Source organism: Gopherus flavomarginatus, chromosome 5, assembly GCF_025201925.1.
Source record: "Gopherus flavomarginatus isolate rGopFla2 chromosome 5, rGopFla2.mat.asm, whole genome shotgun sequence".
In the NCBI taxonomy this organism is placed as follows: Eukaryota; Metazoa; Chordata; order Testudines; family Testudinidae; genus Gopherus; species Gopherus flavomarginatus.
This window is the reverse complement of record NC_066621.1, coordinates 62,717,807-62,731,118: the sequence shown is the minus strand read 5'-3', so window position 1 is coordinate 62,731,118 and position 13,312 is coordinate 62,717,807. Positions and strand designations below refer to the sequence as shown.

The 13,312-nt window shown below is 43.3% G+C and overlaps 1 protein-coding gene across 1 annotated transcript in view; it reads right to left on the bottom strand.

The window, feature by feature from the left end:
* LOC127052384 (F-actin-monooxygenase MICAL2-like) overlaps positions 1-12,484 on the bottom strand; it is a 31,931-nt gene extending 19,447 nt beyond the window's left edge. Inside the window, exons 1-2 of the mRNA XM_050955981.1 lie at positions 12,400-12,484; positions 80-272 (exon numbers count right to left, since the gene is read on the bottom strand). Coding sequence (XP_050811938.1) covers positions 80-272; positions 12,400-12,484 — 278 coding nt within the window. The remainder of the gene's footprint in view (positions 1-79; positions 273-12,399) is intronic.
* Positions 12,485-13,312: the final 828 nt, after the last annotated feature.

The following is a 13,312-nucleotide window of genomic DNA, read 5'->3' as shown; positions in this document are numbered from 1 at the left end:
CACTGTATTTTGTGGTTATCTTGTTCCTGGAAGAAACAGACCCAGCTTTGTGGTGGTTTTTTTGTTATAGGTTATATACCTGCTCCCATCACTGGTTACCATGACTCGAATGGCCAGAAGGTTGTGCTCTGTCATTTCTTCCTCTGGGATGATTCTCACAGAAGTCCAATCAGAGGAAAGGGCTGAACACCTGCTCTCAAAGTCATAGTGCTCAGGGACATTCTTAGGCTTCTTAGGAGAGGTAGGTTCATCTGCTATATTGAGGTAGTAGTCTAAAACAAGCAAAGGACATGAAAACATATTTCATGATATCACAGGCAATGAAAAGCAATGGATTCAGTGGAGGAGATTCAGATCCAAAGTACTTGTGATCATTTATTCATTGGCTTCTAAAAAATAATTAACATTACATTGCTTAAAATACGGTAACACTCTATTCAGGTACCAGACTGACACTGCCATAGAATGATGTTCTGTATTTAACCGCACAACACATACGTAACAGCATGAGCAGCAGCAGCACAAGCTTTCCCATATAGTCTCACCAGTCTGCACCAACCCAGACCTGAGGGGAGCAAGTCTAAAGATGAGGGGTAGTTCAAGTCTTCATGACTGCTTGGATCTTTGCCAACAAGTTGGCTGGTAAATGCCAATTGCCACTCCAAACTCAGTTCACATAGGCCGTCACACAGTCATTTTCACTCCATCTTATCAGTCCCCTGGGCCACCCAATGGCTCATAATTCACTCCCCAAACCGGGAGTTGGGTTGGGAGGGGACAGACAAGTGAGCATGAGTGGCATCTGGTCGTGGGCTAGAGAATCAGGGGTGCCAGAGCTGGAGTGTGGAAATGTGGAGGAGCATAAAAGATGGCTGCCGCTGATGGTTGGAGAGGTATGTATGAAAAAGGCAATAAAAGGATCAAACATTGGGAAGGGAGCCAGGTGGCGGGGGGAAGAAGCATTACTCCCTTTGCCTGTAGCCTGGAGGAATTTGTGTTCTCTCTTCCCACAGCTTGTGTGGTCTCTTTAACATAGCTTGAAGAAAAACGATGGATCAGGCCAAGACCTCCTTTTTGCCTGCTGGACGCATTCCCCTCAGCTGACGAGCAGCAGGTAGGTAATGTGGTTTGAAGGCCCCGCACGCACACAAACTATGCATCTGAGTAATTAAATGTGAAGAAGTATCTAGGGGAACCCAAGCCCTTTATTGGCAAGTATTTTGCATAGTTTTTGGTGAACCAGGACTGCTGGGCAGAGGAAAATGGGTCCGGTCTTTTTAGAACATGATTTTTTCTCATAGAGCTAAGTATGAATACTGAGTCTGGGGAAGAGAAACCTCTATTGGCAATCAACTGACATGATCCATAGCTTTCCAATGCATGCAGAATAAAGCAAGACTCAAAATTAGTGCTCTTTCCTTTACAGAAGAGATTTTTCAGAAGTGCCTAAAGGAGATAAGTGCCCATCACCCTCTGAAATGCCCAACTCCCTTAGGAGATGCATCATACAGCTATAACACCTTGCAAAAGTACAATGAAAATTTACTAGCAACCTCTAGTTACCCACCTATTATCACAAAGACTAGAGATAATGAACAAAAACACACAAACAAAACAATTTTTTGCTTACCTGGTAAAAACCCCAGGGCTCTCCCTTGCAACACTCTACAAGCCCACTTTGCGAGAGACTGACCCATATACTAGTCTGACTCTCCTCTCACTTATACCAGCTTTACTCCATTTAACTTAAACTTGCCCCTGGTTTACTCCAGTTTCAATTAAAGGAGAATCAGACCAAATGTCTAGATCAAAGACTGTTCTCTCATGTATGAAATAAATCTATCTTAAGTTGCATCAGCACAGGTTTTCTATACATGACATGAGTTCATTCATCACTCCTGCATATTATAACTAATAGTTATAACTCAAACACTAAGTACTTGTGCAGTTTAAACATGGAAAACAACCAGCTGAGGGCCTAAGTGTTACAACCAGAAGGCTGCCACAGAAATATTATAATACAGCTCAAGTGTTTGCCTGTAGGACAGTTTTGAGCAGCTGTTCCTTGCCTATAATTATCATTAGTTTTCCTTTTGCATTCTCAATCTGCAATCTTACATATCTTCTAGACTGTACACAAAAGGCACACTCAGAAAATCTCCAGCTGTGGCTGGGAATGTATACTGCACTATCATATATGCATATTCTAACCAGTATCCAGGTCTAGCCTGGAAATCTGAATATTGTTTTTCCTTCCATCCTTCTCCCCTCCCCCATCCATTATACTGAACCACAGAATACAACAACAAACAGGCTGTGGTACAACTTCCATGTCCTTATTTTCCATGACCTCAAGCAGTTTCCTTGTTATACTACAGAACCTTTCAGTAGCTCACTGAAAATGAGAACTGATTCTTTTGGCTTGAGCATTTGTATTTTGCCCCTTTAGCTAAATCCAGCTGAACTCTGAAAGAAATAGTAATAAAACCCAGTCCCTAATGGCAGGAGTGATGGCGGTACAATTGTACCCTTTTGTTCCAATCTGATTAAGTGTCATTACTCAGTCTATTGCAGACTTTGAGCAATAGGATATGTGATTTTGTAGTCATTTTATGGACTACCTGGGCTCCAAAGAATCTAGGAGCACAGCAGCTAACACTTCTCAAAAGGATATAGTCAAGCTCTTTAAATCTAATTTTGCACATACTTTAAAATCAATACACTTTCACAGACAGAGGGCTCTGCAGCTTTCATTACTATAGTCCTATTGCTCCCATTCTTTACAACAGATGAAAGAAAAAAATATCACTAAATATAGCTTCTATTCATAGAATAAGATCTTCTCTTTGGCTCTTCCAATGAAGATAGAAGTGGCCATCTTCAGAGTCTTTCAATATATCAGCCTCCATCACAGCGAGAGGGGATCATTTCAGACTAATCCAAGGTATGTGGTCCAGGGCCGGAGCACACAGAACAATGAGAGCTCTGTACAACTTAATAGCAACTACTAGTGCCGAGAGCTAAATTTAGACCTCCATTGCCTCCAACTTATAAAACCATGGTAAACAAACAAAATCAAAGACAGCATCTATCTTCAGACAGTGAGAACTGACAGACATCTGGCAGACCCCAGCAACAGAAGCTACAGCTCATCTAAAAAAATCTGAAGTGTGCTGTGATCGCCAATAACTGATCACATGACCTGCTCCTGAGAAGGGTATTATATCTGTAGGGTCCTTCTTTGGACTATACTATAGTCACAGTGAGAAACACCCACATGCTTAAAAGACAATGGAAGGGGTAGAGATAGGAAAGGACAATGAGTGTGTGGCAGAGGGTATGGTAGTGAAGAGAACATATTTTGGTTACTTCTGTCTTATCGGCCTACTGTGGACTTCCCAACATGATCTATTGTGCTTAGCTAAGAAAATAAAAGAGCGACCCCAAGTAACTGAGAGGCAAAGAACTCAAACTACGAAGGACTTAATGGCTGTGCATCTTGGGTCCAGAGCTCCGACCTCAACAGCCTGGTTGCAGCCCACAAGCCTCACCCTGGCTTTGCCCAACCTGGTTACTCCTCCCAAGCTGACATTAGTACCCTTCCAGCTCTGAATTCACCCCTAAATCGTTCTTCTTCAGGGACCAGTGTCTCTGTGAGGGTGCAATGAGAGGAAGTGTTTGGTTCACGGCCTTTACAGAGTACAAGACTCCAACCTGTCAGCTTTCTAGAAGCACACACTTTACTGAACTTACACAGCACTGAAGATTATGAAAGTAAAACAAGTTTATTAACAAAAGAGCAGGTATCACTCAATCCCAAGTAAAAGAGCTAAAAGCTAGAGATGGTTACAAGTACATAGAAGTGAAAGCATGCATCTAAAAGTCTAAAACTTAATATAGAAATACAGTCTTTGTTCTCTCACTCACAGTCTCCAGCCTTTTACTGCCCAGTATCCATCATAGGGTTCAAATCATTTGATTTCTTTGTCCCCTAAGGTGAAGGATGAAGATGGAGTTGCGCTCTGTTCTTTATATCCCTAAGGCATGTCAAGAAGGCTGCTTTGGGGATTCAATTTCCCGTGTCTCCCTGGGATGCAGAAGCCATGTTAATTCTCTCTCTCTCTCTCTCTCTCTCAAGTTCAGGATAACCCATGCTGGGTTAGCTTGACGGCTTTGTTTATTGCTAATATGTAAATTGAGGTAAACCCACATTCCTCTGTCTAGGACTGACCTGTTTATCACCTGTACCTAGGCTAGACTGTCTTGTCTTCAACGTGTTCTAGTAACATCATACACAGGGAATCCATAACGTCACATATAAGATTAACACATGCATTTTACAATTATATTAATAACCAGCATGTGTTAGATTTCATGTGGAACCTCACAAGACATGTTTTGTACAAATATTATTGCAGTAGTGTGTAGGTTGTGAATACAGGGGTGCCTAGGGCCACACTAACTCAGCTGTGCTTTGCACAGGGCCCAAGGGCTTTCAAAGGAGGCTACGTATGCACCTTACCAATCTTGGGGCCAGCTAGAGGAACTAGATTGGCCCCCAGTGGAAATGAGAGCAGCCACTAATCTGCTCCAACTTATTCCTGGCTTTAATGGCCCCAGGAGGCTGTCCTAAGAGCTGGGAATCCCTAGAGGACAGAGCTGCTACAATTCTCCCAAACATCCCCTTTTCCTAGCCAAAACGTCAACACTACGCTGACTCTACACCATCTGTGGTTCTCATATTCCAGAGGAATAACATTTAAGCTGGCTATCTGCCTCTTATATTGCTTAAGTGGCACACACAGCAGTTGGAACAAAGACCAGGATGTAGCCCACTGTCTTCACTCAGATGTTGACTGCAACATTAAAAATTCACTTTGAGTACACACTGGCCAGTTATCAAGTTAAGAACTCTACACTCATACTGGTCTGTTTCAATTTGAGAGAGAGAGAGAGAGAGAGAGAGAGAGAGAGAGAGAGAAAAGAACTCTGGTGAATCTAGCCCCTGATGTTTATGTGGTTGCTAGCATCCACATATAGTCATGCGCTCCATGACTGCAGAGATTTCATTTAACTTGTAAGGAAATTCACACCTCTCAATTTTTGTGCCTCTTTTCTGTGTTGGGAGCCAGCTCATCTTATTTCAAAGTTGCTCCTCCATCCAGGTAACAGGTCCCCTTGCATTCAGGTTGCTATACTTTATAAGCTGAATGGAACCCAACATAGGTCCAGCCATGGTGACTCACAACAGAGGTTCCTGTTTAATGGGAAAAGCAGAACTTGGACAGGAGAGACTGGGCAAATTGTATCTGTACGGGAATGAACCTCTCTTGCCTGCACACACAGCCTAGAGTTAAAACAGAGCCTGGCATACCATTAGACCGATCCAAATGAAAAATCAATTGTTAAAGCCTATTTTGATAAAACATGCTTTGTTTAGCATGACAAACTTTTAAAGGGACACTTCATTAAAAAATACACACACCACATTCTGCCTGAAAACTGTCTCTACCATTGTAATGGCTACCACCTGAAATTACTACAACTGAGAGATGAGAGAGAAGCATTTTTTTTTGGTATGTTATTTTGGTGTGTTTAGTTTGGCATTCGACTGCACTTTGTGTAGTCAGTTTTTCTGTTTCTTCTGTATACTCAGTCAGTTCATTTTTTTCACATAGCAACAAGGAAGAGAAAACTTTTTAAAAAAACATGGAAAATGTTAAATCACAAAAATGGACCTGGATATTCAGGGACAGATATAGTTTGTGAAACTCTTACTAATTCCTTTTTTGAAACTGACTTGAGTCCCTTTAAAATAGCTGAAAGACACACTATTTAAGTACCTGGAGATTATGCTTTACAGACAACAGTGCCCTTTAAATACATGTTGGGCTGGCTCTCTCTTCTAAACAATCATGTGAAAATTTATTTAAATTCCTATTCTTTTATGTAGTTGGCCCAACTTTGTAACAGGTAAATTACCACTACTAATTTTACAGATCAGGCTTGAGAGTAGTACCTAATTTTCCTCGCACTTCAAAGAGCATAATCATTGCCCAACAGGATCAGGGGAAAGCCCATTACTAATAAGACATCTCTCGGCCACAATCTGTCACAAACTTCTTTGAACAGCAGTCTTTTCAAGTTTCTATGTAACAATTGCATTGTATTCCCACCTCATCCCGAAGTAGAAAGAAATTAGTCTCGGTATCTGTGCTACATTTAGGTGCATATTGTAACCAAATATTTGGTTACAAATGTTACAAGACACTTTAAAATATTAATTTGTAATGACTGCTGTTTCTCATAAGAATGTTTAGGAATTTCTCTAATGCCCCCAACCATGCAATGACTTACACACCCGTTGAACTTTCTGCACTGTGAACACTCCCAATGAAGTCAAGGGGACTACCCTGAGTGTGAGTTTTACAAAGACAAAACTGGCAAAACTCCTATTAAATTCATTTCTCCCATAATGTAGGAAGTTAAAACACATGTAAGGTTTTGAGGGATGAGGGCCTAAATATACTATGCAATTTGAATGTTCTCTGCTTAAACCTGGGTCTCACTCCCACTGAGCAGTACTTTACATAACAGCACCTTGATTTCAGTGACATTTGTCTGAATAAGGTACAGCTCACTGGGATTAAAGGTAGTGGAATCAGGCCCGTTATGCACTTACCCAAGGAACATTTCAATCCCTCTGAAAAAGAAACGGTATGAACCTAGCGCAATGAGCAGTGACAAGCTGTTGGTAGGCTCATGTAAATACCACAGATGAAGAGCTTTGCCAGTTCAAACAAAAGACTGGATGCTATACAGATTTGCAATCCTTTTGTTAATTATTACCTACACTTTCATAGCAATGAAAACAAATCGAATCAGCTGTCAACTGGACAATGGCTGCATTCTCCTTAGAAGCCACATGGAAGAGGAGACAAGTGTTGAAAAGAAAAGACAGGAAAATGCTCTGAATTGTAAATAAACTAGAAGTGACAAGACCTTCTTCTGCAAAACAAAATTTAAAAAAAGGGATGCCTGAAGTAAGCTCCCTGATCCAGCACAGCACTGAAGCCTGTGTATAAATTTAAAAGTACATGTTAAGTGTCATGCTTGATCTGTGCCCATGTGAGGAGTCATTCTCCTGTTTGAGGAGTTGAGGGTGCTCTGCACCTCCGTTTTCTATGTATTTATAGTACTTCTATGGTTCCATGACCATAGTATCTGAAAGCCTCACAATCTTTAATCCTTTTATCCTCACAACACCCCTGTGAGACAGTGAAGAACCATTATTCCCATTTTACCAAGGGGGAACTGAGGCAGGCAGGCAGACTAAGCGACTTGCCGAAAGTCACACAAGAAGTCTGTGATGCAGGAAACGGGGCCTCTCAAACAGCAGGCTAGTCCCGTAACCACAGACTCATCCTTCCTCTCTAGGACTGGGCCATCATTTTGTAAGGTTTTCCTACTATAAACTCACAGACTGAATATGACTATTTGAACCTTGAATGATCAATATACACAATGACATAAAAGTCACTGAAATGTCCACTCTCTGGAATGGACAGATACAGAGCCAAATTTTCTGCTGGTGTCAGTTGATCTCTCTCCACTAAACTCGATCAAGCAGCACCAGATTATACCGGCAGAGGACATAGCCTATAGGAAATAGCCATCTGAATTTACCTATTGCACGCACTTAAGAACTTTCTTCATTTCCACTACAGGCTAATACTGAATTTCCTTGTGTCTTCTGTTTGAGCATGCTAATGATCTCTACTGTAAGCATACATTTTCTGGAGCTACAGTTTGGACTGAAGTTCATATTAATCTCGTGCCAAAATGTTTAAATAAATCTATCCTTGAGGGTATAGACATGCTGTGCAGCTGCAAGGTGTTAATCCTAATGGTAGCACTTACTCAGCCAAATCTGAAGTTTCAACGCAGCCAGTGGGTAGACAGCACGCTCCAAGTATCTACTGACAGACTATGAGCCAATTAAAATGGAAATGTCCTAATGACAATCTACAACTTTTGTCAGTGTATACTAAACGTACAACAGCATCTCTTGTTTCAGAAAATTCTAAATTAGTCAGCAACATTCCAATACAGTATGAAAGATTCAAGGACGAAGTGGGTATTCACCCACGAAAGCTCATGCTCCAAAACGTCTGTTAGTCTATAAGGTGCCACAGGATTCTTTGCTGCTTTTACAAAACCCTTCTAGTCCTCTGACGCTTTACTGTATACAGAACCAGGAAAAAGAATAAGTTAGTGAGCAAATGTGATATTGTTGGCTGTACAAATAATAGCCAGCAGAGACCCTGGTAAAAGTCTCTATAACATCAACAATGAGCGCTTACTTTGTCTACCGTACATTGGCTACACTTACACAAAGATAATATGCTGTTATTGGAAACTGATGAGCCTAAGAGACCTATAAAGACTATAGCCTTACCACAAATCAGTGTTTGCCTCATGCTGATTCCATTGTTGTCTATATACTGTGATAGACCCAGGCCAGATGGGAACAGCAGAGTAGTAGAAGGGAGATATACTGGCCACTGGATAAGCAGTTTTCTGTTCCCTGAGTGACCAGAGCAGGGGCTGCTCCAGGCTAATGAGAACACCTGACTCCAATTAACCTGCTAATGACCTGCTGTGAGGCAGTTAAGCATCTGACTTTAATTAAGGCCCCTCTGATGCTATAAAAGGGCTCATTCCAGTCAGGCCAAAAGGAGCCAGAGGAGAGGAAGTGCATTCAAGGAACTGGGAGCAAGAGGCGTGCAAGAAGCTGAGAGTGAGTAGGCATACTGCAGGAGGACTGAGAAGTACAAGTGTTACCAGACAGACATCAGGAGGAAGGTCTGGCGGTGAGGACAAAGAAGGTGTTGGGAGGAGGCCATGGGGAAGTAGGCCAGGGAGTTGTAGCTGTCGCACAACTGTACCAGGAGGCACTCTAGACAGCTGCAGTCAACAGGGCCCTGGGCTGGAACCCGGAGTAAAGGGTGGGCCTGGGTTCCCCCCAAACCTCCGAACTCCTGATCAAACATAGGAGGAATTGACCTGGACTGTGGCTTCTACCAGAGCGGAAGGTCTCTGGGCTGTTTCCCGACCCACAGGGTGAATCTGTGAGGCAAGCAAATCCTCCAGTAAGCAGAGGACCCACCAAGGTAGAGGAGGAACTTTGTCACAATATGACCTATAAATGCTCAGGGTATGTCTTATTACACTGAAACACAACACTATGAAATTTTTCCTAGCTCATCTTTTTTCTGGTAAACAATGTGGTGATATTGTCGGTCACGAATGAAGAAATGAGTAACATCACTATGGCCTGGTCTACACTACGCGTTTAAACCGATTTTAGCGGCATTAAACCGATTTAACGCTGCACCTGTCCACATAACGAGGCCCTTTATATTGATATAAAGGGCTCTTTAAACCAGTTTCTGTACTCCTCCCTGATGAGAGGAGTAGAGCTGAAATCGGTATAACCATATCGGATTAGGGTTAGTGTGGCCGCAAATCGACGGTATTAGCCTCTGGGCGGTATCCCACAGTGCACCATTGTGACCGCTCTGGACAGCAATCTGAACTCAGATGCAGTGGCCAGGTAGACAGGAAAAGCCCCGCAAACTTTTGAATTTCATTTCCTGTTTGCCCAGCGTGGAGCTCTGAGCAGCACGGGTGGCCATGCAGTCCCAAATCCAAAAAGAGCTCCAGCATGGACCGTGCGGGAGGTACTGGATCTGAGCACTGTATGGGGAGACAAATCTGTTCTATCAGAGCTCCATTACAGAAGACAAAATGCCAAAGCATTTGAAAAAAATCTCCAGGCTATGATACAGAGTCCACAGCACAGTGCTGCGTGACAAGCGTAACGGAAAGCCAAAGAATCAAATGGACGCTCATGGAGGGAGGGGAGGGGGTACTGAGGACTCCAGCTAACCCACAGTCCCCAGCAGTCTCCGAAAAGTATTTGCATTCTTGGCTGAGCTCCCAATGCCTGTAGGATCAAACACATTGTCCGGGGTGGTTCAGGGTATAGCTCATCAATTTACCCCCTCCCCACCCCGTGAAAGAAAAGGGAAAAAAATCGTTTGACTTTTTTCAGTGTCACCCTATGTCTACTGCATGCTGCTGGTAGACGTGATGCTGCAGCAGTGAACAGGAGTATCCTCTCCTCTCCCCTCCCCTCCCCAGTGGTAGACGGTACAATATGACTGCTATCCGTCGTCATCATCAGCCCGTGAGTGCTCCTGGCTGGCCTCAAGTGAGGTCGGCCAGGGGCGCCTGGGTAAAAATAGGAATGACTCCCAGTCATTCCCAGTAGATGGTACAGAATGGCTGGTAACCGTCTTCATCATAGCAACTGGGGGCTGAGCTCCATCAGCCCCCTCCCTTTCACATGTAGAGAAAAGATTCTGTACTGCCTGGACTATCATAGCAGCGGGATGCTGGGCTCCTCTCCCCGGCACCGTTTAATGTCTTGCCTGGACTATCATAGCAGCTGGAGGCTGCCTCCCCCTCATTTTATCTCACTAACGAGTCAGTGTTTCTTATTCCTGCATTCTTTATTACTTCATCACACAAATGGGGGGAACACTGCAACAGTAGCCCAGGAGTGTTGGGGGGGGGCAGGGAAGCAACGGGTGGGGTTGTTGCAGGGACACCCCCTAGAATGGCATGTAGCTCATCATTTCTGTGGGATCTGACATGGAGCGGCTGTGCTCTCTGGTTCTCTGATACACTGGTTCTCTAGTACACTTGCCCCATATTCTATGCAGGACCGACTATTTTTAGGTACCATAAAGGAAGTATTGACTCGGGGAGTCAATCCCATTTCTGTCTTTGCGCCCCCGGCCGACCTCAGCCAGGGGCACCCATGACAGCAGCAGACGGTACAGAACGATAACCGTCATCTCATCGCCAATTTACAATGGCATGGCAGACGGTACAGAACAACTGATAACCGTCTCTGCTATCTTGCAAAAGCAAATGAATGCTGCTGTGTAGCGCTGCAGTACCACGTCTGTTAGCAACATCCAGTAGACGTACGGTGACAGTAAAAAAAAAGCTGAACAGGCTCCATGGTTGCCATGCTATGGCATCTGCCAGGGCAATCCAGGGAAAAAGGGCGCAAAATGATTGTCTGCCATTGCTTTCATGGAGGAAGGAATGAGTGACAACATTTACCCAGAATCACCTGCGACACTGTTTTTGCACCATCATGCACTGGGGTCTCAGCCCAGAATTCCAGTGGGCAGGGGAGACTGTGGGAAGTATGGGATAGCTATGGGATAGCTACCTACAGTGCAACGCTCCAGAAATCGACGCTAGCCTCGGACCATGGACGCACATCACCTAATTAATGTGCTTAGTGTGGCCACATGCACTCGACTTTATACAATCTGTTTTACAAAACCGGTTTATGTAAAATTGGAATAATCCCATAGTGTAGACATACCCTATGTTACTGAGACGTAGTACTTGGAACATATGTGGTTGTGGGATTATTACTGTGTAACTAAAAGAAAGTATGGTGAATACCAGAAGTTGGCACTTTTACTGTTGAGTTTATGATGATGACTGTTTTTGAAGGCATGCGCCTACAGCCCATGCTGAAGCCACTGATAGTACCCACTAAAGAACCTGAGCAGAGTTCTACAGGACAAAAGGGACGAAGGATGGTCTGTTAACTCAGGTGATCTGGTTCATAGGGGTGGCTCCAGGCACCAGCACGCCAAGCACGTGCTTGGGGCGGCAAGCCGCGGGGGGCGCTCTGCCGGTCACTGCGAGGCAGGCAGGCTGCCTTCAGCGGCATGCCTGTGGAGGGTCCGCTGGTCCCGCAGCTTTGGTGGACCTCCCTCAGGTGTGCCGCCAAATCTGCGGGACTGGGGACCTCCCACAGGCAAGCCGCCAAAGGCAGCCTGCCTGCTGTGCTTGGGGCGGCAAAATACCTAGAGACGCCCCTGCTGGTTCAATTTCCTCTGTTACAGACTTTCTGTATGATCTTGAGTGAGTCACTTCAGGTGGGATTTTCTAAGCAACCTAAGACATTTGGGCACCAATTCCCACTAAAATTAAGAAAAATCCTAATTTTAACCACTGTCTTATTTTCCCCATTTACAAAATGCAGATGGTATTTCCCCCACCTTGCAAGGGTACGGAGGACAAATTTTTTGGCAAAGCACCCAAATACAATGGTGTGAGGAGTGCCTAAAAGACCCTGCACAGAAATAAAGATGTATTTTATCCAAAATTATAAAAACATTATGAAATACCCTACATTTCAGGTTACCCCAAATTAGGGATATATTAAAATGGATTAGTGCGGTATTTTATAAGTTTGAAATGTTTATTCTACAATCACTACTGACAAGCTTCTGATCATACCAACTGCCAAGCTGGTTCCAAAGGTTTCATTTACTGGAATTGATTCTGTGTTATTCAACCTAAATTTTCGGATTAGTTTCTTCATTACTCTAGCATTTCCTACTGCAGTCCCAAACTGACAATATTCATCTTTTTACAGGAAGACTACATATGAAATCTTTTCCTCTCTTCTTTGGTAGGTGACAGATAATCTGTTTTCAATTAAATTTAAAATTGGCACCATCTTCAATGATCTAAATGAGGCCATTCTGTATTCATCCCAGCCGCCCACTCAAACGTAGATGAAATCTTGGATAAACAATTCTTTTGTCTACTTTTAACTAACTACTTCCAGATAGACACTCTGGGAGAGAAATAACTGTTTTCCTTGGAATCAAAGGATTTAGCTAAATGTGCAGTGATGTGTGGAAAAGCAACCTTAAAAATTAAAAGAATGGCCTGACTTGTACACCTCACATCCATATCAGAACTCAACCAAAGTTTAAATTAACCCATTAGAAGTAAAGTGCCAAGCCACAAAAGTCCAGCAATGGACCTTGCTTATCACCAAGTCTAGATTTGGGATCAGGTCCATCTCTAATAGAAACAGTACCTTTATGTTTCACATTTATTCTCAACAACTACTATGTTAAATTTCCTAGGTTCATTATTTTTCTAACAATTGGCTGTGCTAATTCATCTTTGTATCTGAAATTCAGTCTGGGATAACCTTGTACCATCACCACCAGCAACAGATTCTAGAATGAATTGGCAATGTGGCCAATGATGAGTGAAGCAGAGAGAATACACTTTGCTCTTCAGAAGTTACATTGGCTCTGCAGTGCTAGCACAGTAATAAGCACTAGTTTGTTTGGTTACTAAATTGTTGAGTTATGACTGGGGAACAGAAAACCCCAGCAGAATCAGTTTCACA